Raw genomic sequence first — 27,725 nt, forward strand, 5'->3', positions numbered from 1 at the left:
GATATCATCCTAACCAACTTGCCCTCTAAATACACCTCTGCTGTTTTCAACCAAGATCTTAGCAATCACTGCCTCATTGCCTGCATCCATAATGGGTCAGCGGTCAAGCGACCTGCACTCATCACTGTCAAACGCTCCCTGAAACACTTCAGCGAGCAGGCCTTTCTAATCGACCTGGCCCGGGTATCCTGGAAGGATATTGACCTCATCCCTTCAGTAGAGGACGCCTGGTTGTTCTTTAAAAGTGCTTTCCTCACCATCTTAAATAAGCATGCTAAGAACAAGATAGAGCACACAAAAACACTTTCAAACGTTCATAGATGACCAGCAGGGTCAGGTAAAGACCTTAATGGCATTAGAGGGTGCAAACATTTCAAGACTCTAGGGTCAGATGGCTTTCATGTTTCTGTTCACCTTCCCACCCATGGGCCAGAATACACTCAATCATAGGACTGACAGAAGAGAAAAGTCTTGAAGGTTGAGACTGAGTCTGATTCTCTCACTTCGGCAAACCATTCCATAAAGAGGAGCTCTGTAGAAGAAAGCCTTGTCTCCAGCTCCTGAAGCCCTGCTTCCAATTTATCTGATTGAATTAGCAGAAAAGGTTCATTGCATATTCACAAATATTATGAGCAAAACACATTCAATCTAACCTGGAATGCTGTTTAGCAGGACAATCTTCCTTTGCCTCGGTTTCCTCCTTCAGGACCTTCTGCCGACGGAGTTGTATTGCTGGTACTATAACATATATGGAGGTGAATAGACATTTCATACATTGTTCAAAATACATCAGTGTTTTTTTTGTTTTTGTTGCAAAATGATTACAACACAATCCTGAACAATGGGTCGTCTCAATACTTAACTGATTTCCAGTTATACATTATACCTTGCTTCTCCCTGACCCTGGCTGTGTAGTACAGGAGGGAATCGGTGAGGGTGTCAACACGATGAGACGGTGTCTTCTCTTTTGTGATCTTCACAAATGTTCTAAGGTAGGACCACAACCTCTCCATCTGTTCTCCATCAGCAAGCCCACAACCAGTCACATACCTGGTACCATCAGTGACCTGAAATGTAAAGTACAATCAGAAACCATAATGAGCATTACAATGGGTGATGATGATTAAGGGACTAGGACAAAAAAAACTGTTTCTTAATACTATTAGGGCCACTATCTGCAACTACAAAGAATAGTTTTTTAACAGAATAAATGATAAAGAAAAAAATGTATTAATTACCTGACAGTCAGCATCATAGGCATGAACGGCTGGCACTGCAAATGTAGTGTTCACCATCAGATCGGGACTGTTTTTCTGAATGTCCAAATCATTTAGTGTAGGAGCAGTTAATTTTGTGCATTTTTGTGTAAAATACTACCTATGATTACAAAGCAGGTATGGAGCAATCTGTTTCAAGCCGCTCATAAAACCGTATCAAGCCGCTCATAAAACCGTATCAAGCCGTTCATAAAACCGTATCAAGCCGTTCATAAAACCGTATCAAGCCGTTCATAAAACCGTATCAAGCCGTTCATAAAACCGTATCAAGCCGCTCATAAAACCGTATCAAGCCGTTCATAAAACCGTATCAAGCCGTTCATAAAACCGTATCAAGCCGTTCATAAAACCGTATCAAGCCGCTCATAAAACCGTATCAAGCCGTTCATAAAACCGTATCAAGCCGTTCATAAAACCGTATCAAGCCGTTCATAAAACCGTATCAAGCCGCTCATAAAACCGTATCAAGCCGCTCATAAAACCGTATCAAGCCGTTCATAAAACCGTATCAAGCCGTTCATAAAACCGTATCAAGCCGCTCATAAAACCGTATCAAGCTGTTCGTAAAACCGTATCAAGCCGTTCATAAAACCGTACTACAGCGTAGTGGTTTACTACAGGGTAGTGGTTTTCCAATTTAAATTACAATAACTACCTTCCAGCATGCATTGGATTTATGGAAAGCCAAGGTAGTCCCCCTCAAAGAAACCCCGCACCCCAGCTGCAGGGCTGCAAACTGGCGCAAGAGGTCCACTGAAATTGCTGTTTGTGGCAGATGGGTGGCAGGCCAGAGTCTATTGGAGTCCGTTCCAGGTTGGTATCCCCGGCCTTCACAACCTACCAATCCAAGCGATGGTACAAATGACCCCACCTCACATTGACGTACAACCAAAGCGACTGTATGGACAAATGAGAAGCTAAAGTGGGAACTTCAATGACTCATAATGAAGAGCACCGATTGGTACATGTGTAAAAATGATAAAAGCAGATGCTGAATTTCCCTTTGAGCATGTTGAAGTTTTTAATTAGGCTTTGGATGGTGTATCAATACACCCAGTCACTACAAAGACACATGTGTCCTTCCTAACTCAGTTGCCGTAGAGGAAGGAAACTGCTCAGGGATTTCATGATGAGGGCAATGGTGATTTTAAAACAGTTACAGTTTAATTATTAATGGTTGTGATATGAGGGAATTGAGGATGGATCAACAATATTTTAGTTACTCCACAATACTAACCTAAATGACAGAGTGAAAAGAAGGAAGCCTGTACAGAAACAAAAAATTCAAAACATGCATCCTGTTTGAAATATAATGCAGATAAGTAATACTGCAAAAAATCCAACACAACACATCACTGACTACCACTCGTAATATTTTCAAGAAATGGTGGTGGCTGCATCATGTTATGGGTATGCATTACTGAGCTCTCCGGTCATGCCATTCTACTGCCAATGTTTGTCTATGGAGATTGCATGGCGGTGGGTTTGATTTTATACACCTGTCAGCACCGGGTGTGACTGAAATAGCCGAATCCACTCATTTGAAGGGGTGTGCATATACTTTTGTAAATATAGTGTACATCTTACAGAATAATGTGAAACGCATGAAACAATAAAGCTCTTTGCCAATGTACATTTCTCTAGTAAGAACAGCACTTTAAATAATGACATTACAGCAATAATACAAAGATAAATAATTTTTTACCTTGACATAAACATTGAAAAAGTATATAATATGTATAATACTGAATCACTTTGGTCACGTTTTATCAAACATCAATGTCCATGAAACATCTACACTACCGTTCAAAGTTTGGGGTCACTTAGAAATGTCCTTGTTTTTGAAGGCCAGCATCCCGGACTCGCCTCTTCACTGTTGACGTTGAGACTGGTGTTTTGCGGGTACTATTTAATGAAGCTGCCAGTTGAGGACTTCTGTTTCTCAAACTAGACACTCTAATGTACTTGTCCTCTTGCTCAGTTGTGCACCGGGGCCTCCCACTCCTCTAAATATTCTGGTTAGAGACAGTTTGTGCTGTTCTGTGAAGGGAGTACTACACAGCGCTGTACGAGATCTTCAGTTTCTTGGCAATTTCTCACATGGAATAGCCTTAATTTCTCAGAACAAGAATAGACTGACGAGTTTCAGAAGAAAGTTATTTGTTTCTGGCCATTTTGAGCCTGTAATCGAACTCATAAATGCTGATTCTCCAGATACTCAACTACTCTAAAGAAGGCCAGTTTTAATGCTTCTTTAATTAGCACAACAGTTTTCAGCTGTTCTAACATAATTGCAAAAGGGTTTTCTAATGATCAATTAGCCTTTTAAAATGATAAACTTGGATTAGCTAACACAAACGTGCCATTGGAACACAGGACTGACGGTTGCTGATAATGGGCCTCTGTACGCCTATGTAGATATTCCATAAACAATCTGTTGTTTCCAGCTACAATAGTAATTTACAACATTAACAATGTCTACACTGTATTTCTGATCAATTTGATGTTATTTCAATGGACAAAAAATGTGCTTTTCTTTCAAAACTAGGACATTTCTAAGTGACCCCAAACTTTTGAACGGTAATGTATTTAAAAAAAAAATATTTCAGACTTAATCACATATTGAGTGATATGCATGGTTCTGTGGTCAGGACAGACTATATTAATCTAACAATTATTCTCAGAGTTTTTTTTTTGCTTGGACCTCTACTCCTTTCTCTAACCTGCTACGTCAATTATCTTAACCTGCTGCGTAAGTTCTCCTAACCTGCTATGAAAAAGTCCCTTGCATATGGAAGTGGCATCAGAGTTTCTCTACTCCATCAGCCTGCTTCTGACTCTGACACATCCTGTTCTTCTTTTGGTCCCTCCCCTACCGCCTCACAAGTGTGGAAGCCATTGTTTTCTGTTTGACTGTCGTCAAGGAGAGAATTTGACTCCACTGCTCCACTCTCAGGCTCACTCTCAGGCTCTAGCTTTTTCTCTGTTATAGGCTGAACAGCGTCATCTTGCTCCCTCTGTTCCCCTTCATTCTCATCTTCCTGTGCATTATCAACAAGCCTTTTTCTCTTGAAACATCCCAGCTGAGTGGAAAGGAAAAACAATGTGAAGAATATGAATCAAAGTGTTGGTCCTTTACAATGCAGAAGCAAAGGTTCCGTCACATCATTGATACTCACCATATACATGGCCATTGTGATGATGATCAGGAGAAAGAGTCCTACTCCAACTCCTGTCCCTAGTATCAGCTCTCTTTGTGGATGAATGATGATCTCAGCCTGGACATCATTCTGGAGGAATACATTTTGAGATCATGAGTGACGATGGAACAAGCATTTTTAAAACAATTCTTATACAGTAAATCAGTTTAATTCCACAAACGGAATTACCTGTGTTTGGTGGAAGCTTGTAGAGTTATCCTAATGAGCAAAGAAATATATACAAAATTGATGCTTTTGTCAATCTTTGCTCAAGAAATATTTGTATCTTTGTTGAAGAAAAGTTTTTTTACAGGAAACTTACCCCTGGGTCACTCGCTGTCTGGGCATATCGTTTTTTGTCATAGCCGAGTTTGACTAAACTGATGAAGATGACTGTTTCTCTGTCCCCAGTGAATTTCTTTGGCAATGACAAGCTCTGTAGAGTGAGATATTGTTAGTCAAACTACATTAAATACAATGGTGTGCCTTGCTTCAATTCTTTAAAAGCGTTTTGTGGTAGTAGAAGAAGTGTTCTGATTTCAGATTTAAATAGCAGAGAAGTTAGACAAAAACGTTGAGCTTCGTCTAACTTGTTGGGAAAGTGGTCAAAACGGCAGATGTGTCAAAGTTCAAACTAAAAGTAGTGCTTATTAGAACAGGTGTGTGATTTCAGATTTAAATAGCAGAGAAGTAGTAGACCCATATGTAATAATGTCTAAGTTGTGGTATAAAATGCTCGGAAAATGGTCAAAATGTCAGTTGTTTGTAAAAGTGTATGCAGTCAATGCAGTAACTAACAAAGCTGCATCATTTGATAGGTAGATAGATATCTGTTCTGATTTTAGATTTGAAAAGCAAATAAGTAGGCCAAGAAGTCACACCCTCTAAGTGTTTGTCTAAGTTGTTGGGAAAGTAGCTGATTTGTCAGTTAATAAGCCAGGCAAGTGACGCGTTCCTACGTCATACTTCCGTGTTCATGTCCCTGGTCTTTTGCAGGGGCTTCAAGTTTATATCATAAAATCAGATGCCTTTGATGATGTTTTTGCGATGAAGACTATTGCAGTATGATTTTGAGCATTGAAGACCACTGAAAAGCCTTCAGAAGTTCAAAAACCACTAGGCTACTTGCATGGCGTCTCTTGCATGGCGTAGTCAACAGTGGGAAGTTAATGGATGAAGTTGATGCGGTTATTAAGATATCTGTATCTCTTGATTTGTATAATAGAATCTTGGAATTCATGGGAGTCTAACAATGGAACCTTTAGACTGTTGAAGAAATCCCATGGAAGTGGATGGAGGACAAAAAGCTCAATAGTTTAAAAGTATAATTTTATATATATCAATATATATCAAAAAATGCACCTTTAAAAGTTTGAATGGCGTTTCAAGCTTAAATAGTGTAGCGTGCTAAAGAATAACTATGACAAAGATTTAAAGTGGGATGTTTGCTGTCTCAGTCTCATTCATTATTAGCATGTTACTCTGTACCATTATTTGTTGAAGTTGTCTTAATACAGACCTTTGCATGTTGATCGAGGTCCTTGAAGGAAACATTTCCAGACAGCACAAATGTAACTGTCAAAAACTTCTCCAAAAGGAAACTTTCACACTCGATGGACTTGCAGTATTTTTCTGGAGAGCAGTACTGTAAACACAGCCAGAAGCAAAATGTGTGTTTCAGTAACATGATTTACTATACTGAGTTGTAACCTGATTGGATCGGTTACCAACAATGTCAAGAGTGAGTGCCATATTTGAATTCTCACCTCTGTTGTTGAATTGATAACCTTTCCACATTGAGTGTGGTTCTTCAAAGAAAAGAAAGGAAACTTGTATTAGGCTGTTTCCTATTGAAAGAAATTGTGGCATTAAAACATCAGCATTTTCGTAGGAAATGTGAACAGTTTTACCTGTAAGACAGATATTTCGTAGTCCTTCATTTCAAATCTGTGCTTAAGCTTAGTTGGGAAAGTGAAGGTGACTGTGACTGGTACAGAGTTAAATCCCAAGTTCTGCACCTGTAAACAGTGACACAATTCATTCAATCAACCAACCTAACAATAACATTTATATTGAGATTTTATACAAAGGCATTTGTCACAGAACATGTAACAAAACATATACCTAAGCCCCCAAAAGAGCAAGCCTCGGGCAACAGAGACAGTGGAGGCGACTGAGTGGATGGCTCATAATATCGTCTGGAACGGAGCAAATGGAATGGCATCGAAAACATGGAAACCATGTGTTTGACATATTTGATACCATTCCACTGATTCCGCTTCAGCCATAGCCACAAGCCCGTCCTCCCCAATTAAGGTGCCACCATCCTCCAGTGGACAGAGAATATGTTTATATGCACACTAATAATTAAATATTAAACTAATAATGGCAATACTCAGTTTAGCATTAGTCATGTGAACACCTTTCTCTGATGATCTTACTAGGCGTAAGGTCATGAGCAAATTAAGCATGAGCAAGGTCATGAGCAAAAAAAAAATGTGCATACAAACTTTATACTCTGAGTGTACAAAACATTAAGGACACCTGCTCTTTCCATGATATAGACTGACCAGGTGAATCCAGGTGAAAGCTATGATCCCTTATTGATGTCACTTGTTAAATCCACTTCAATCAGTGTAGAACAGGTTAAAGGATTTTTAAACCTTGAGACAATTGAGATATGGATTGTGTGTGTGCCATTCAGAGAGTGAATGGGCAAGACAAAAGATTAAAGTGCCTTTGAATGGGGTATTGTAGTAGGTGTCACGTGCACCGGTTTGTGTCAAGAACGGCAAGACTGCTGGGTTTTTCACACACTACAGGTTTCTGTGTGTATCAAAAATGGTCCACCACCCAAAGGACATCCATCTAACTTGACACAACTGTGGGAAGCATTAGAGTCAACATGGGCCAGCATCCCTGTGGAATGCTTTCGACACCTTGTAGAGTCCATGCCATAACGAATTGAGGAAGGTGTCTCTCATATTTTGCACACGCAGAATACAATTTTTATTTTATTTTTTATTTCACCTTTATTTAACCAGGTAGGCAAGTTGAGAACAAGTTCTCATTTAAAATTGCGACCTGGCCAAGATAAAGCAAAGCAGTTTGACACACAACGACACAGAGTTACACATGGAGTAAAACAAACATACAGTCAATAATATAGTAGAAACAAGTCTATATACGATGTGAGCAAATAAGGTGAGATAAGGGAGGTAAAGGCAAAAAGGCCATGGTGGCAAAGTAAATACAATATAGCAAGTAAAACACTGGAATGGTAGATTTGCAGTGGAATAATGTGCAAAGTAGAAATAAAAATAATGGGGTGCAAAGGAGCAAAATAAATAAATAAATTAAATAAATACAGTAGGGAAAGAGGTAGTTGTTTGGGCTAAATTATAGGTGGGCTATGTACAGGTGCAGTAATCTGTGAGCTGCTCTGACAGCTGGTGCTTAAAGCTAGTGAGGGAGATAAGTGTTTCCAGTTTCAGAGATTTTTGTAGTTCGTTCCGGTCATTGGCAGCAGAGAACTGGAAGGAGAGGCGGCCAAAGAAATAATTGGTTTTGGGGGTGACCAGAGAGATATACCTGCTGGAGCGCGTGCTACAGGTGGGTGATGCTATGGTGACCAGCGAGCTGAGATAAGGGGGAACTTTACCTAGCGGGGTCTTGTAGATGACATGGAGCCAGTGGGTTTGGCGACGAGTATAAAGCGAGGGCCAGCCAACGAGAGCGTACAGGTCGCAATGGTGGGTAGTATATGGGGCTTTGGTGACAAAACGGATGGCACTGTGATAGACTGCATCCAATTTGTTGAGTAGGGTATTGGAGGCTATTTTGTAAATGACATCGCCAAAGTCGAGGATTGGTAGGATGGTCAGTTTTACAAGGGTAAAAGGCTGATTTGTAGGGGTCCAGATTTTGCAGCTCTTTCAGAACATCAGCTGACTGGATTTGGGAGAAGGAGAAATGGGGACTGCTTGGGCAAGTTCCTGTGGGGGTGGCAGTGCTGTTGACCGGGGTAGGGGTAGCCAGGTGGAAAGCATGGCCAGCCGTAGAAAAATGCTTATTGCTTATGCTTCCCAAACATGATATGATCACTGGGATAGAACGTATTTGTGACAGAAGTTCCATCAGGTAGCCTGATATTCAGCTGTCCATGTAAAATGCATTGTAAGGTAAATTGTTATTTTTGCAATGCATTTAAACGTTTTAATCAAACTATTATATTAATCAGAGTATTCACACTAATCGGATTATTGAATGCATTTAAACGGCTTGAGTAACAGTAAAAGTATGTTTTGGTTTTAGAGTGTAAAGCATCAGAAAAAGTGTCCCTCACATAGAGTGAATCACAATTTCAAGATCAGTCACAGCAATAGCAGCTGATTGTTTACCTCATATACATTCACCAGTCTTTTAGGTGATGTGTCCTCCAGAGTAAAGTTCATGTAAGTGGTGGAGTCTTGGGGAAGGCTTCAACAACAACAAAAAGATACATAAGATTTGATTTTATTCAATTAACTTGATGGAGTCATTCTCAAACAAAATGTCAAGTATAGGCTTGTAAAGACTTACGCTTTTGCTACCAGGTCAACTGCAAATTGAACAGGGATGGTCCGGGTTAGGGAACTATTGGTTGAGTTTCCATTGTCGCTGTAAACAAAAGCAAAGGTAAATGCATGTTTTGTGTACATTAATGGAATGCTATGACGTCCTTCAGCTAATTGAGAAGAAGGTATTGAGGTTGTATTAAACTAGATCTTAGTTTTAAGCAATGTTTTGTTCAATACTTCGACAACATGGGGAAATGAAGTGCGTTTCCTGGACTGATTCTAATCTCTCGTCTAGCTGCTGCTCTAACATGTTCACACTGGAAGCAGATTTCTACCTCAGTCCAATGACGGTCATCTCCATTGTGTCGTTCCAGTTGTATGTATTCAAAATATGGAATTTACTGGTGAACACAGCCTGAAAAGGAAGATGGCATTGTTGAGAAGAAAAAATAAAAACGTTACTGATTTGTCACATCTTTATCATCTAAGGACAACATTTTAAAGCTTTAGCAGTGTATTCACAGTTGAGCATTATTTACTGGTATATCTAAGTAATCACTCACGGTAGTTTTACTACGGTAGACAGGGAGGCTGACACTGCATGTAGTTCTGTCCATTTCATCTTCCAGACCACCACAGCTGAACACCGTTCTCCTTGTGGACTATGGAATACAGACACCATTTCAAGTGTGTAAATAATTCCAGTTTGTACATCTGAGTCACTGACATAGTGTAAAATAAACAAACAAGCTTGTTAACAGCTTAAGGAATTAATACATTCAACACTTAATATGTTGCAAAATGTTATGAATAATTAGCACATGTAGGGAACATTTAAATGTTTGGCGGCAAACTGATGTTTGAATCAACGTTCTTCTATCCTGGTTCTGCAGACCCACAAGATGAGCAAGGAAAGCTTTTGTTCAAGCCCAGGAGGAACACCCCTGATTAAACTAATCATCTAACCCTTGATTGGCTGAACATGTTTTGGGTCTCCAGGTTTGAATAACACTGGTTTAGACGAGAGCAAGAAGAAAACATCAGAATGAAATACACAATAGATGGAGGGGTGCCGGTATTACCTTCAGAAGATGCATCATGGAGAATGAGAGGCCAGGAGGGTAGAGGAGGGTTAGACTGGTGTTATAGGAGTCATCCCCGTGATTGGACAGTCTTATAGTCACATTAAAGTAACTCTGGTCCACCACTAATAAAGTTGATGTGCTGATAAGAGAGACAAGACCGTACAGTCAGAAAACATGCTTTTTTTGATGAGCAGTCAGTAATCATTATAGTTACAAACAAGTTCCTTTATGTGGCCTCTGTTTATCAGACACTTACATGAAGTTGAAGTCCACCTCAAGCTCTGCCAAACAGGTTTCATTTTCTTTGCAGTTCTTTTCAAAGGGCACCTATGATGAATTCAAGACAATGTGTTAAGATGACCTGTTTTCACAGGTCTTTGGCTAAATTACAATACTCAGTCCACAGTCAATGCTAGTACTGTTGATCATTGTAAGTGAACAGGTTTTAGTCAGACCCAGAACGTATCCTCGTACCTCAACCACGGCCTTTGCAGGACTGTCAGTATTCAGAATGGCAGTACAACCCTCTTGTTGGCTTTCAGATTGAAAAAATGTAAGTTGGATGATTATGGGCGATAATGTGTCAATCACGCATTGCTGGAAGAAAATAAAATGTGGCATTCATTTCCCTATACATAGTCCTGAAAAACCCTCATTCTTCTCACCACTGAATAAGATCAATACACAATAACAATTCAATAATAATTCCACAACCTAACAAGTTAATGTTACTCATTAAATCCCCTCCTTACGAGAGACATTATGGTTGTTGTATTGTTGCATAGCTACAGTTTCTCATTGATCCTACTGTCATGTAGACTGAGTGGTTGAAGCAGGTCCGCTCCTTTCTCAGCTCCACAGTAGAGATAAGACTTCTGGCCCCTTTGTTTGTGTCATTGTAAAAGGCTCGGCTCCTCTGTCTCACTGGATCCACATCCAGCATGTAGGAGACGTTCATCCCTGCACTCAGCACCACTGGAAAGGTACACAAGAGTCTTAAATGGCTTCCTTATCAGGGAGTGAATTTCTGAACCTCATGGTTGCCTGCTGATGAACACCATTAAAGTAGAAGGCAGAGATGGAGTCAAGACCTTAACTCTTGTGACCCAGATCCAGACCGAGGTCCAACCTTTCGATACACTTGGACTTCATCTGGGTCTTCACCACAGGTCGGTGGCACCTTAATTTGGGAGGACGGGCTTGTGGTAATGCCTGGAGCGGAATAGGTGGAATGGGAACAAACATGGTTTCTATGTGTTTGATGCCATTCCATTTGCTCTGTTCCAGACATTATTATGAGCCGTCCTTCCCTCAGCAGCCTCCACTAGTCTTCAGACTAGGAAGAGACCAAGACCCACGTATTGAGGTCAGTAATTTAGCTCTGCACCGAGGCTCCGGCCTAGACCACCAAGGCCACAATTGTGTGGTCTCAGATCATGATTTATGTTGGAAAGCACAAAGCCATCAGTGTTCCTAATGTGCTGAGATTTCTTACCAGCTTTACTCTTTGTTGCCTCTGCCATGTTAAAGCAGGCTGTCAGAGTCACCACAGGGGAAATGGTCTCTTTTGCCAGACAGTCAAAGTTATCAGTGCTGATCTCCGAGGGATGGAAGTGGAGATGAGCAGAGATGCTGAGGACCGGTCTGGACCTGTTAGCGATCGAGGGTAAAGACAGTGATGTTAGCCTACATTGTACGATGTTGGGTAGCACCGGCCACACCTCATTGAGCGCAGCCCCCATTCAGTGCAGATCCCACACTAGTGGGATATTTTTTACTGTCCGTTTTAAACCAGCTGTCTTTTCTTATCCTTTTTTTGGACTCGTACCTCAAGACGACAACTGCGCCACGCGTTCCTACTACGATGTCAGTCAGTCCATCCTCACCCAGGTCCATCTTCCCATCAATCGTCTGGCCAAAGAACTGGAGCTTAGATCTCATCATCGCAGCTGAGATGCGCTGCAGTAAGAAGACAAACATTTAATGAAAAGGCCTTGATATTGATATCACAGGAGGGATGTATGTTTTCTTTGACCATGAGCCTTTTTGAACGATTTCCATCTTCGTCTGTCTCACCTGGCTGAATTCAGGGCGGATCCCCTTTAGCTTTTCACCCAGGTAGATGTACACGGCCCCCCTGTGATCGTCCTCAAGTGGAGCGCCCACAGCTACATCCTTCAGCCCATCTCCATTCAGGTCTGTGAGAGAGGAGATGGAGGAGCCGAATCTACCCTGAGCCATCACTGAAACATTCATCTCCATCCTCAGTTCCAGCTAATAAAGGAGAGATCACATGAAGATAAATCCATATTACATTGTCTTTTTGTGCAGTGTTATTGAAGAGGATGGATATTTATGTCCAAATGAATCAATATCGGCTTCCAGATCACTTTGTCCCTGATGAACATATTCAGCCACAAATTGCAGCATTTGAATCTGTTGTTCAGAGATTCACAGTTCAGCCCACCTTATCAGTCAGTGTGTAGACGTAGATCCTGCCCTCTCTCTGTCGTTGGTGAAACATTGGTGCACCCACCAGGAGGAAGTCTGTGTTGCCGTCTGAGTCTATGTCCACAGAACACAGCTCTGCCCCGAAGTAGGAGCCCATCTGAGAAAATCCAAACTTACATTCATACAAAAATGGTTTTGAAATGTTTTAAGAAGTCTTCTGGTTTTTGAATAGAACTCATAAGTAAACATAAAAAGTGACTGTGTTCCTCTTTACTATGGGAGTAGCGATTCAACCTTTGACGTAACCCCAAAAGCTGGTTTCATGCTTTCTTGTAGATTGATATACCACATTGCTTACAGAAATAGCTAATGTTTACCAACCTGTTCTCCAGACAATCTTTGTGCCACAGTCCAGTTGTTGTTAACCTTGTTGAAAAGTAGGATCCGTCCCATGTGTTCAGATCTTGGTGCTCCGGTAAAATATAGAAGGTTCTCGTTCTTCTTCCCAACAGCTACAGAGTATCCTATAAGAACAATAAAGAACTGTAGGCACATTGTAACTACACTCCCTTCTCTGAAACATCTGAACTAATGGAGCCTTGAAAAAAGTTGTTTGTTCAAATTCACTTTTGAGCAATATATTTTTTTGAGCTTAATGTTCCATTACCCATATAGGAATCTTTGTCCAATGTGGGGTCCTGAATTTCCCTTTCCTCTGATCTCAGACCCTCAGTCTCAAAGAGAGATCCACGCCAGTTGTTTGATCCTACTGAGCCCAGAACCAAGGTATCCTGTAGAGGAAATAAAACATTGGGTCATATTGTATGACATTTTTTTAATAAGCATTCATTAACTATATACTGTGTCTATAAACTAGTTGCCATGGTGGTCATTACATTTATAAATGAGTATTAAGCATTTACAAGGATTTGTAGTAAAACGTAGAAGCATTGTCGTAAACATTTTAAAACAATTTATACATATTACAAATTAACATTTAAGATGGTAAAACATACTGGACATACTATCGTGTATCTCACCTTATTAACGTAGACAGCACTGAACCCACTCTGAGACATCTCTTTCGTCAAGTTTCCAGCCAGAGCAGTCTTGGAACCTAGAATATAACCACTGATATAACTAGCGATACATTAATACTTCTACTGTGAAATGTATTGAGTAAGGTGTTATAACCAGAAATAAATACCATCAGGAGGTGACCAGTATTTCCACTTCAGTTTTTTTAATATATTTATTTTTTTACAAATAGCAAATCTCCATTGACAGCTACTTTTTATTTTACCTTTGTCCAGACCTGTAAAGTTGGGTCAGCTTGGGGATTTGAACTTGCAACCTTCCGGTTACTAGTCCAACGCTCTAACCACTAGGCTACCCTGCCCGCCCCACTTTGCTGTAAAATAAGTCAGTACTAAGGGATTTCAACTGAATCTGGAGTTGTACCTTCAATGTTGAAGATCTTTTTTTGTAAGTTGTCTAGGATTCCTTTTAGTCCGTTGTAGTCCTGGATGAGGAAAGTGTTGTTCTCTTTTGGCTCTGATGCTAGTAACTTTAGTTTCGTCAAATCGACATTCTTGACCTGCCAAGAAATATATCACTTGAGGACAGGAATTATAGTGAAGTCTAATTTCCTTTTCAAAATGCATCATATTTAAACATTCACATCGTAACTGGGAAGTTGGACTGGACCCTTGAAAATACTAATAACAATAATAATAATAACAGCTGTATTTGTATAGCGCTTTTTAATACAAGTAACAAAGTGCTTCACATCATTAAAAAAAAAAGAAAAGTAATAAACAGGAGGAAGGAGAATAACAATACAAATTCAACCTGGACCTTGGAATGGCCAACAGTGCCCTGTCAGAGGATCTCAAGCTGCATCCTGGCTCATAGGGAGATAAAATATCTAATAAATGGAATGGGGCTTAACCAAGCCTTAAAGATGGAATCCTTAGTTCTCCTTCCACCAAAGGCAAACGCAAAGCCTAGACTCAAGACTAGACAATGACAGCTCTCTTGTGCCTGCACAAATGATGTCACGGAACACACCTGACACCTGACCAGAAACACCTGTCAATCCAATCCCAATACTTCTATCCCAATAATTACGGAAGGCAATGTATTTCTTAAATGATATCGTAAAGGCGGGTCTGGACAACCTTCACATGCAGCTCGAGGTCAGGTGGGGGCCAAATAAAATAACCTCAGATTTCTTATTGTTGAGCCGGATAAATTGTCAAGCATTTGATGTCAACAAGACACTTGTGAATGGTAGCTACCCTAGGTTGGTCACTGGGTCTGATTGGTACACAAAGCTGCGTGTCATCTGCATAGCAGTGAAACTGAATGTTAGGATTGCGGATGATGTCACCAAGGGGAAGCACGTACAAGGGGTGAAAAATGGGGCCTAGAGTTAATCCCTGAGGGACACCATAGTGAATAGGTGTTGGGGATGATACTGAACCACCCATGCTCACTGAAAAACTCTACATAACTGTGAGTCACAGTAATCTCTTATGCACTCTGGACATGAGTTAGTAGTACCCAACTCGCTAATGAACACTTATCATCAAAACAGTATGTTGTTTTAAAACTCACCTCATTGTGATTGATTAATTTGAAGAAAGAAGTTCAACAACAGGTTGAAACTGAGTGGAAAACATAGTTGTTGTGGATGTTATTTCCAAGTCTAACACAACAAAATGGACAGCACTTTCTAAGGTGATGATTAATTCAAAACACTAGAGCTTATGCATACCCCCCCACGTAATGAAAATAATGACTGTAATCTTTTTTTTTAATACTGATTTAAGATATCTTGGTACATAATTGGTCTATAATAAAAATCAGAGTTAGCCTACAATTATAGTGAATGGGAAAAATATCCTTTCTATTTAATTTGCTAAATTGAATTATATTCCACTTTCTATAAAATCATATAAGGGACAAGGGACATAAACATATCTTATCTGCTAAATCAGGGTAGAGAAGTAGTTTGCTCTTGCATCTTTAATCACAACATTGTAATTTCTCATCAGATCCTTCATTATCTCAAAGAATACTTGATGTTATCAGGCTTTCCTTTTACGTTCAGCATTTATTTTAAAAACATTTTTTAAATAACCTTTTAAGGGTAACGAGTGGTCATCTAACCAAGGTGAGACTCTGGCAGACAGTTTATCCTTGGTTTTAACTGGTGTCGCTGAGTCTAACGTAGCCTGACATAACGTATGTAATTGAACCTGTTCAGCAAATCATCAGTGTGATGTCACACAACAGGATCATTAGCAGAGGAGTAAAAAGCATTGGTAAATTTACTAGCAGTTGTAGAGGTATTGATGGGAGTGGGAACAGACACATTTTTAGATGGAGGAGAAAGCATTTTAAAACCAATACTGAGATGGTCAGAGACACACATCAATAGTTTCCAAGTTATCAATATTCAGACCATAGGACAGCAGGAGATCAAGAGTATGGCCTTTGTTGTGTGTTGGCCCTGTGGCATGTAGCACAAAGTTAAAGGAGTCTAACAGGTGAAATATGCACTATGCAGAAATCGCTCTGCCATTTCTAATAGTTCGCTTAATTTCAGTTTGTGACAAAACGCGGAAGTGTAGAGAATCATTGTACCATCCAAACCGCTGTGAAATATATTTTCCATTACCAAATATATTGTACTTTCAGCTGTTTGAAGCTGGTTTACAAAACTGAAAGTAAAAGACACTAAATCGAAACATAAAAACGGGAAGCATAAAAATAGCGCACATAGAACAGATCAACCAGATCTACCGCTTCTTAGACTTGCTTTCAATGAGATTGACAGATCTATAACACACATTTCTATGTGCAATTGATTGGGTCGCCCACATACATTTCAGCTTTAAAAAACTCCCCAGCTTGTGTATTATTTGGGGAAAACACATGAATGTAAGCAGCATACATTGAAATCATACATTAAAAGCACTAACACTGGTATACACAGGTGATCAACTACTCGAAACGACCATTTGCCAATATATTTGCACCTCTGTGAACTTTAAGTGAAATTATTTGAAAATGTACCTCAATCCAGGGATGGAAGGTAAATTGAGAATTGACGGTAAATTGATCAGATGCTGCTTTAGCATTAGCTAACTAGCATGAGGATGAACAAGCTAACTAGCATGAGGATGAACAAGCTAACTAGCATGAGGATGAACAAGCTAACTAGCATGAGGATGAACAAGCTAACTAGCATGAGGATGAACAAGCTAACTAGCATGAGGATGAACAAGGCAGTTTAATAAAAAACTTGCTTTATTTCAATCTTCTTCATTCCCCGTAGATTGTTGTGGGATAAGTACTGTAGCACTACAGCGACATCTTCCATCCCTGGATTGAGGTACGTTTTCAAACCATTTCACTTGAAGTTCACAGAGATGCAAATATATTGGCCTTTGGTCGTTTCAACTAGGAGGAGCGCATGCCTCCTCGTCAAAATGTATTGGCTAGTGATCAACCAGCTGTAGTTATGGGAATGAAACCAGTTTCAAATTAATTTAGTCATACAATTGTGTGGTGTTGTGTTGGGAGGATACAGACTCTCCCCTTTTAAGGACTTACCCCAATAACGAAACGGATGATGTTTTTGTCATCACTTCTTTTGATAGAGTTAAACCTTTTATCAGTATCACTGGGATCTCCATCTGTTATTATGACCAGTACTTTAGTTGCATCTGCGGTGGCGCCGGCGGCTTGGTTTTCAAAAATGTTTTTCCTGAATTAGATGTATACAAACAACAGATCAAGCTATCTTTCTTACACCACAATCCCCGTTCATCAAGTAAAACTGATTAATAATGATCAACTGTGACCTACAAAAGAAAGTCTATCGCCTGATGTGTGTTGGTTAGATTAGACATGTGCTTTTCTTTCCAAAGATTAGTCAAGGCTCTCCCCTCTTTGAAGTCATTGAAGTTGAAAACTGTCCTGGCCTTTGATGAGAACTGAACCGCTGCAAACTGTGGTTTAAAAAAAGAGGAAAAGTTTACTAATATTGATTTCATTCCATACTTTCCATGCAGCAACATTCATGGGTATTGCACATACACTCTTAGAATTAGTGGTGACTCGAGGAACTCTGAAGATCCTCAAGGAACCCCTGAGGTTCTACAAGGAACCATTGCTAGTCAATGGTTCATATTTACACCTTTGGTTAGTTGAGGGGTTCTTGGAGGAACCTTTAATGGTTCAATGTAGCATCGGGTTCGTGGAGGAACCCTGGAGTGGAGGCTCGGCTTAGTATGGGTGTGGCTTTAAGATAATGTATATATTTTTTAGGCCACCCATTATTAGAGTAAATTTCACTTCTGTTCATCTGTTCTGCTGTATTATCATCACTTGTGATGGTGAAACCCAAATATTTTTGTAGCATCAATGAGGCTTACAGAGGTGTTCCTCAAGAGCCTATGCTCTTCCAAAGTGGGAATAGTTGCCACTTCATTACTATATGTAAACAGAATAGATCATATTATTTACATTATATTCAAATATATAATATGTCTAATTATTCAAGCATTTAGGTTGGCATTGTGAAACTTAACATGATGAACAGGAATGACATTTACGCTGACGGGTGGTCAAAAATATATACTGTACTCTATATCATCTACTGCATCCTTATGTAATACATGTATCACTGGCCACTTTAACTATGCCACTTTGTTTACATACTCATCTCATATGTATATACTGTACTCGATACCATCTACTGTATCTTGCCTATGCTGCTCTGTACCATCACTCATCCATATATCTTTATGTACATATTCTTTATCCCCTTACACTGTGTATAAGACAGTAGTTTTGGAATTGTTAGTTAGATTACTTGTTGGTTATTACTGCATTGTCGGAACTAGAAGCACAAGCATTTCGCTACACTCGCATTAACATCTGCTAACCATGTGTATGTGACAAATAAAATATTATTTGATTTGAAAAAGTCTGAAAGTCACACCTCTAATAAGCCATGCCTCCGATCTGATAGGCTGCCACCACTACAATATATTATTAAAAGGTTCAAAATGTAACTCCTCCCATCAGAAAAAGGTTCCGGTTTGGACCTTTAAACAAGGGTTCCTCCAAGACCCTTTTCAGAAGGGGTTCCTCAAGGAACCTGTTTGAACTGGAAAAGTTCTGTCGGGGTGGCAACCCAAAAGCTTCTTCTAGGCACCTTTACTTCTAAGAGTGTAGATAAACAGATGTATGTTCAGAAACCTCACCAGCATGATTCAAGTTATTAAATTTAAAGGGAATTTTACCTTGATTGAGGAGTTTTTTAGGGTTGTCATGATATTGTTTATGAAACCTTTGTTCTTATCAAATTCATCCGTTGTCATGCTTCCTGATCCGTCAAAGAGGAAAACGAGGTCCACTATTTTCTTAGTACATTCTGTAAGAGAAAGTGAATTACATAAATGTATATGATGGATAACACTCACAACATTCTTTACATATTCAGGAATCCAAATCTTATCATTCACAATTAATATTTCAAATCAAATCTAATTTTATTTGTCACATACACATGGTTAGCAGATGTTAATGAGAGTGCAGCGAAATGCTTGTGCTTCTAGTTCCGACAATGCAGTAATAACCAACAAGTAATCTAGCTAACAATTCCAAAACTACTACCTTATAGACACAAGTGTAAGGGGATAAAGAATATGTACATAAAGATATATGAATGAGTGATGGTACAGAGCGGCATAGGCAAGATACAGTAGATGGTATTGAGTACAGTATATACATATGAGATGAGAATGTAAACAAAGTGGCATAGTTAAAGTGGCTAGTGATACATGTATTACATAAAGATGCAGTAGATGATATAGAGTACAGTATATACGTATACATATGAGATGAATAATGTAGGGTATGTAAACATTATATTAGGTAGCATTGTTTAAAGTGGCTAGTGATATATTTTACATCATTTCCCATCAATTCCCATTATTAAAGTGGCTGGAGTTGAGTCAGTGTGTTGGCAGCAGCCACTCAATGTTAGTGGTGGCTGTTTAACAGTCTGATGGCCTTGAGATAGAAGCTGTTTTTCAGTGTAATTTAGTATGACATGAATAAACAGTCAATGTATACCTAAAACCCTTGGGTTATGTTATTATTATCAACAATTGTGTTCAAGTTTCGCCTTTATACCTTGGAAGGCAGGTGTGAAGTTCGAGGTGATCTGGAGCTGGCTGTTGAACTGATAACAGATACTGTTCAGATAGGAGTTCCCATCACACTCGTGTGCCAGACCAGGGCTGCAGGCCTGAATGAGGAGAATAAATCATTGTAAATGTGATAAAATAATGGGTTGTCTGGTGGACCTTAGATGTCTCCAAAGACAGTTACAGGAATTTGCCATGATCATTTTTAGATAGCTGAGGTATTGTTTTATGACTCAAGTGAAGCAAGTCATTCAGGTTTATACAGGCAGCCCAATTCTGATATGTTTTTTACACTAATTGGTGGAGCTGATCTGATTGGTCAACAGACCAATTAGTGAAGAAACATTCATAAATGGGCTGCCTATGTAAATGCTGCCAAACATATATTACATATGTACAGTACACTCACATGGAGTATTTGAAAACAAGAACATGATCAAAACAACTGTTTGGTGGTTATCTTACAGTGAATGTTGGAGGAGAAGTAGATTGTCCAGCCATAGACAGTCCAATGTACTTGATTGTGTCAGTTTCTGTTGGAAGGCAAAAAAGGCAGACTTGCAGAATCAACTAGTGTTTCTCATATTCAAGATCTTGTTGACATTTCAGCAATATTTTAAAGCTCTGACAAATATCGATTAGCCATGGTTACCGTGGTAGGTGTTACATGTTCTAATAATTTGTATAATTATTCATTTTGTTAAGGTAACCACCTTTCTAAATTGCAGTCCAGTAAGTACAGTATAGTGTATCATCAACTTCCATCTCTACCTTGAGGAGTGTAACAGTCTGTACAGTCTGTTCTGTCTTGAGCACATCTACAGATTCCACCAGATCCGTTCTTCTGATATGGGGCACTGACCATTACCCTGTGGGTGAAAGGTTAGTTTGGTCGATTTAGATGAGACTGTATCCACTTCTTGTATATATGACAAACTTTAGATCAAGAATGGTTGCATAACGTTTCTGACAATATGGTAAATTACTATTTCTTTTGGTTACTAAGGTCAGAGTAGCAGCTGCATGTTGAAGGAATAAAGCAGGATGTTGTCAGAGGTGTGATATGATGAAACACAAGTCAGAATTTCCATTCCATCAACGTATGCATAACTAATTCACTGATGCACTTTAGTCGTGGGCATTGGACGCAGCTCACATCATTTAAGAAACTAAATAAGAATAGAATATGTTTCTAAACACTTCCACATTAATGTGGATGCTACCATGATAACTGATAATCCTCAATGAATCTTGAATAATAATGAGTGAGAAAGTTACAGAGGCATAAATATCATAACCCCTAAAAAAAATGCTAACCTGGTGAGAGTTAAGCATGTCTTGGGGTATGATATTTGTACGTATACCTTTCTCATTTTTCAAGATTCATTGAGGATTATCTGTTATCATGGTAGCATACACATTAACGTAGAAGTGTTTAGAAACATATTCTATTCTCATTTACAATAAAAGTGACTCCAAAATGACACAATACATTATTGACCATTCATTTCTATTGGGCGCAAAATAATCTGAAACACAACCAAAACGAACAGCAAATGCATCCAACAAGTTTGTAGAGTCACAGCTTGATGAAATCATTGTGTTCTAGGAATATGGGACCAAGTACTAACATTTTTACTACTTTAATACACATACGGTGCATTCGGAAAGTATTCAGACCCCTTGACTTTTTCCACATTTTGTTACGTTACAGCTCCCGAGTGGCGCAGCAGTCTAGGCCACTGCATCTCAGTGCTAGAGGCGTCACTACAGATACCCTGGCTCAAATCCAGACTGTATCACAACCGGCCGTGATTGGGAGTTCCATAGGGTGGCGCACAATTGGCAGAGTGTCGTCCAGGTTTGGCTGGTGTAGGCCGTCATTGTAAATAAGAATTTGTTCTTAACTGACTTGCCTAGTTAAATACATATATTTTTAAAGCCTTATTCTAAAATGGATGAAATCAATTTTCCCCTCATCAATCTACTCACAATTCCCATAATGACAATGCAAAAACAGGTTTTTAGAAAAGTTTGCAAATGTATTAAAAATATAAAATGTAAAGATCACATTTTACATATGTATTCAGACCCTTTACTCATTACTGTGTTGAAGCACCTTTGGCAGCAATTACAGCCTTGAGTCTTCTTGGGTATGATGCTACAAGCTTGGCACACCCGTATTCAAGTTTTTCCCATTCTTCTCTGAAGAGCCAATCAGGGGAGATGGGTTGGGGAGTGTCGCTGCACAGCTATTTTCAGGTCTCTCCAGAGATATTAGATCAAATTCAAGTCCGGGCTCTGGCTGCGCCACTCAAGGACATTCAGAGACTTGTCCCAAAGCTACTCCTGTGTTGTCTTGGCTATGTTCTTAGGGTTGTTGTCCTGTTGGATGGTGAACCTTCACCACAGTCTGAGGTCTTGAGCACTCTGGAGCAGGTTTTCTTCAAGGATCTCTCTGTACTTTTCTCCGTTCATCTTCCCCTCGAATCTGAGTCTCTCGGTCCCTGCAGCTGAAAAACATCCCCATTGCATGATGCTGCTGCCACCAAGCTTTGCCGTAGGGATGGTGCCAGATTTCCTCCAGACGTGGCACTTGGCATTCAGGCCAAAGAGTTCAATCTTGGTTTCATCAGACCAGGGAATCTTGTTTCTCATGGTCTTGAGAGTCTTTAGCTGCCTTTTGGCAAACTCCATGTGCTGTCATGTGCCTTTTACTGAGGAGTGGCTTCAGTCTAGCCACTCTAATATAAAGGCCTGATTGGTGGAGTGCTGCAGAGATGAAACTCTATTGAAGTTGAGTTCTTGGTCACCTCCCTGACCAAGGCCCTTCTCCCCCGATTGGTCAGTTTGGCCTGGCAGCCAGGTCTAGGAAGAGTATTGGTGGTTCCAAACTTCTTCCATTTAAGAATGATGAAGGCAACTGTGTTCTTGGGGACCTTTAATGCTGCAGAATTTTTGGGTAACCTTCCCCAGATCTGTGCCTCGACACAATCCTGTCTCAGAGCTATACGGACAATTCCTTCAACCTCATGGCTTGGTTTTTGCTCTGAAATGCACTGTCAACTGTAGTGCCTTATATAGACAGGTGTGTGCCTTTCCAAATCATGTCCAATCGATTGAATTTACCACAGGTGGACTCCAATCAAGTTCTCGAAACATCTGAAGGATGATCAATGGAAATACGATGCACCTGAGCTAAATTTTGAGTGTCATAGCAAAGGGTCTGAATACTTACGTAAATAAGGTATTCCTGTTTTTTATTTTTAATAAATGTGCAAAAATGTCTAAAAACCTGTTTCTCTTTGTCATTATGGGGTATTGTGTGCAGATTGATAAAGAGTCTTTTTTTAAATCCATTTTAGAATAAAGCTGTAACGTAGCAAAATGTGTAAAGATGCATTGCAAATGCATTGAATAAGTGAATTTGTCCCAACATTTTTGGTCCCCTAAAAAGGTGGGACTATGTACAAAAAGTGCTGTAGTTTCTAAATGCTTCCCCAGACATGGATGAAGACACACTCTATCTAACCCCATAGTCATTGTATAATGACAGAGCTAAAACAACAAAAAATGTGTGACTGTCCCAAAACTTTTGGAGCTTACAGAGACATTTATATTTCTAAATACATTGCTATGGATATACAGTTGAAGTCTGAAGTTTACATACACTTAGGTTGGAGTCATTAAAACTCGTTTTTCAACCACTCCACAAATTTCTTGTTAACAAACTATAGTTTTGGCAAGTCGGTTAGGACATCTACTTTGTGCATGACACAAGTCATTTGACCAACAATTGTTTGCAGACAGATTATTTCACTTATAATTCATTGTATCACAATTCCAGTGGGTTAGAAGTTTACATACACTAAGTTGACTGTGCCTTTTAAACAGCTTGGAAAATTACAGAAAATGATGTCATGACTTTGGAAACTTCTGATAGGCTAATTGACATCATTTGAGTCAACTGGAGGTGTACCTGTGGATGGATTTCAAGGCCTACCTTCAAACTCAGTGCCTCTTTGCTTGACATCATGGGAAAATCAATATAAATCAGCCAAGACCTCAGATTTTTTTTTTAGACCTCCACAAGTCTGGTTCATCCTTGGGAGCAATTTCCAAATGCCTGAAGGCACCACGTTCATCTATACAAACATAGTACGCAAGTATAAACATCATGGGACCACGCAGCCGTCATACCGCTCAGGAAGGAGATGTGTTCTGTCTCCTAGAGATGAACGTACTTTGGTAAGAAAGGTGCAAATCAATCCCAGAACAACAGCAAAGAACCTTGTGAAGATGCTGGAGGAAACAAGTACAAAATTATCTATATCCACAGTAAAACGAGTACTAGATCGACATAACCTGAAAGGTCATTCAGCAAAGAAGACGCCACTGCTCCAAAACTGCAATAAAAAAAGCCAGACTACGGTTTGCAACTGCACATGGGGACAAAGATCGTACTTTTTGGGGAAATGTCCTCTGGTCCGATGAAGCAAAAATAGAACTGTTTGGCCATAATGACCATCGTTATGTTTGGAGGAAAAAGGGGAGGCTTGCAGCCGAAGATCACCATCCCAACCGTGAAGCACGGGGGTGGCAGCATCATGTTGTGGGGGTGCTTTGCTGCAGGAGGGAATAGATGGCATCATGAGAAGGAAAATTATGTGTATATATTGAAGCAACATCTCAAGACATCAGTCAGGAAGTTCAAGCTTGGTCGCAAATGTTTTTTCCAAATGAACAATGACCCCAAGCATACTTCCAAAAGTTGTTGCAAAATGGCTTAAGGACAACAAAGTCAAGGTATTGGAGTGGCCATCACAAAGCCCTGACGTCAATCATATAGAAAATATGTGGGCAGAACTGAAAAAGCGTGTGCGAGCAAGGAGACCGACAAACCTGACTCCATTACACCAGCTCTGTCAGGAGGAATGGGCCAAAATTCACCTAACTTATTGTGGGAAGCTTGTGGAAGGTTACCCGAAACATTTGACCCAAGTTCAACAATTTAAAGGCAATGCTACCAAATACGAATTGAGTGTAAGTGTAAACTTCTGACCCACTGGGAATGTGATGAAAGAAATAAAAGCTGAAATAAATCATTCTCTCTGCTATTATTCTATTTCACATTCTTAAAATAAAGTGGTGATCCTAACTGACCTAAGACAGGGACGTTTTACTAGGATTAAATGTCAGGAATTGTGCAAAACTGAGTTTAGGTGTATGTAAACTTCTGACTTCAACTGTATATAGTGCATGTTTGCAGACATAGGTGCATTTTTCTGGTTATTTTTGTTTCCTCAGGTGTGTAATACTGTTTTGCAGATGAAGTTTGTAACATAATGCATTGCATTTCTCACTACTATGATAACAGTAACACTTGCCCTTTCTCCTTGCCAGATATGAATTGCAGGACTTTGTATCCAAAGAAATCCTTTTCCTCCCCCTTGTAGATTTTTGGGTTTGCTTCATCAATGTTGAAAGCCATTGAAGAGACAGCTGGCAAAGAAAAGAAAGAAAGGTTCAATCGGATGACAGACACAACTATTTGGGTTAGATGCATAAAAATGATATTCGTAAATATGAACTGTTTAGTAGGCCTAATCCACGATGTACAATAAAATACATCATTTAAAACAGCATTTCACACAAATCGTAGATATCCGATCTTCCCTACAACACAGGAAATTGGCATTATTTCATATTAAAGATTGTGGTCAGTGAAAACCAGTGCTGGCGCTATATGTGGGCAAGATTTGGACACAGATTTGGATACAGATTTGGATACAGTTATTTATTGATATAAATATTACTGCACCAGAGCTACATGCTCTAGCCAGTCAAACTTCCTGCCAGTTCATTGCCAACCCTGTAGCTTATTTTATCCTCAGGAAGCAAGAGCAAGCTGCTTCTCCATATTAGCTCCAAAAATTTCTAAAAAATAAGTGACCAAACTATATTGCTATTCCTGGGACTTGCATTGAGCTAGGCAACTCGTACAAGAGCTATTATCAATAGACAGAGGAGAGGGGAAGAGAGAGAGGCCAGTGGAGCTGATGCCAGCGGAGAAGTGTGAATTGTGAAAGATGGGAACAGTGAAGACAGAGATGTGTTACAAATTCGGGTAATTCATATATTAATCAATCATTCGCAGGCCTATGCTGTCATACCCCCTGACCTGTGCTATGCAAGACCGGGTCATAGAATATCCACCAGAGACAGATTTAAATATCATATACGCCTTCACAATAAAGGTCTACTATCACATAGCTGTATCTCTCCCCCTTCAAACTTTCCTTGTCAATTCATTTGGTAGGCTACATTGTTTTAGCATTATCTAAGGCCTAGGTTTTTAATAGCCAAAGTTGTTAGGAAAGGAGAAGTGTGATTTGCTCGTGTGTTTAAAATGCGCTGGTGGCTTTAAATGCTGGGTCCTTTTGACGGGTATGTTTGTGAGTTTGCTTATTCTCTCTATGTCCATTCAGAACTTTTACTGACGTAAATTCATACATTTCTGTTGTTGCTCATTGTGACGAGACTGTAGTTATCAATTTGGCCGAGTGCTTGGCCTCTGGCCATGGTCCTGATGTTGTCGCTCCCACCGCGGAGACGCACAAAACAGCTAATTGCTGGGCTGGCACATAGTCTGGATGACACAGGTGAGCATTAACGTGTCTCCATTTTACCTGGGCTTCTCCCAATTGTTACAACATACCACTACATGTGGCTCCGCTGTGTTCTGAATTACATTTAGGCTAACAGTTGGTTAAAGACGTTCTTGCCCTGGGCCCCATCATTGTTTAGTCCAGCCCAAATAAATGGCTCCGGTCCAGTGTGTGTTGGAACCTTCATTGTTAATGCTTTGCTTATTGGTTATGTGGTGCATTGCCACAGAACCATTTTGGTGGAAGATTTGTTGCATATATTATATATATGCTAACTAGAAATATAGCATCAAAAACAGTGCCCCCAGCTGATCATAGTCTGGCGCAGGCGTTGGTGTAAACAAGGTTTACTGTAATATGTGCACATGGCTGAGAAGCTGCACAAACATATTTTGAGGAATCCTAATTTCAACATTCTTGACTGAACATAGGTGTGCTATAGGCTACTGTTGTTCAGCCAGAACTGCCATCATCAAAAGTGAATGTTTGTAAATAACGTCTTTGACTTTTTCACCATGAAAAATGTGTGATAAATGGCCAATAGTTCATGCTTATCATTGACTGTCTCAAAACCATGAATCGACAATAAAGTTGTATCTAGGTTTAAAAGGTTAAGTGACCTACAGTTCCAACCAACTACTGCCTCGAATTGAAAAATGGGGAAGTCGGTTACCGTTGACGTGAAACCACAAAATAATAATGACAATGGAGCATGTAACAAGTGAATAACATTTAGAGCATTAGATGTAGATTTGATTGGGATCCCCATTAGCCGATGGAAATGGCAACATTAGGCACATTTCTTTACATAAATAATCCTTGTGCAAGTTAAGCATCCACTTTGAAAACATATCCTTCTCTACAATACTTCAAGTGTGTCTATTGATTACAATGGCGTGAACAGTTCAACATGGTAAGACTAAGATTTAGTCAGGAATAGCAAATCTAAAACTAAACTACAATTTAAAACGTGTAGTATTGAAAGTAATTGACTTGTTTTTACTAGTTGAGCCGATGATAATATTAAGCTGAGTGAAATCCTGTTAGTCAGTGCTTACCCATGGCTCCCATCCAGGTGAGCAGGGAGAGGGGTCCCTGCCTGGACATCTTCTCCTTCACTTTGTTCACTAGCATGCAGTAAGGAAAACACTGCAACACTCAACCTTTGCAAATGAAACTTACTTGTCTTCCTGCACTTTCATGCGTGCCTCTTCTTATAAAAGGCGTCTCCACCCCCAAAAGGAGCTGCGGTGGAT

General features: G+C 39.7%; 1 protein-coding gene across 1 annotated transcript; it reads right to left on the bottom strand.

Moving 5' to 3' along the window:
* Positions 1-2,273: 2,273 nt before the first annotated feature.
* On the bottom strand, positions 2,274-27,661 carry LOC139370434 (integrin alpha-X-like). The gene is made up of 31 exons (XM_071109909.1): positions 27,528-27,661; positions 25,189-25,303; positions 20,573-20,670; positions 20,267-20,334; positions 19,788-19,902; positions 18,893-19,023; positions 17,451-17,593; positions 17,196-17,349; positions 14,034-14,169; positions 13,613-13,689; positions 13,240-13,363; positions 12,954-13,096; positions 12,589-12,729; positions 12,198-12,395; positions 11,950-12,080; positions 11,617-11,771; positions 10,930-11,096; positions 10,596-10,718; positions 10,378-10,448; positions 10,119-10,260; positions 9,600-9,698; positions 9,372-9,451; positions 9,059-9,136; positions 8,878-8,956; positions 6,388-6,495; positions 6,244-6,285; positions 5,997-6,122; positions 4,800-4,913; positions 4,667-4,696; positions 4,457-4,567; positions 2,274-4,360 (listed from the first exon to the last, which is right to left on the bottom strand). Exons 1-31 carry the CDS (start codon positions 27,601-27,603, stop codon positions 4,100-4,102), a joined length of 3,636 nt encoding a protein of 1,211 aa, XP_070966010.1. The 5' UTR covers positions 27,604-27,661; the 3' UTR covers positions 2,274-4,099.
* Positions 27,662-27,725: the final 64 nt, after the last annotated feature.

The sequence above is a fragment of the Oncorhynchus clarkii genome, chromosome 17, assembly GCF_045791955.1.
Source record: "Oncorhynchus clarkii lewisi isolate Uvic-CL-2024 chromosome 17, UVic_Ocla_1.0, whole genome shotgun sequence".
Classification (NCBI taxonomy): Eukaryota; Metazoa; Chordata; class Actinopteri; order Salmoniformes; family Salmonidae; genus Oncorhynchus; species Oncorhynchus clarkii.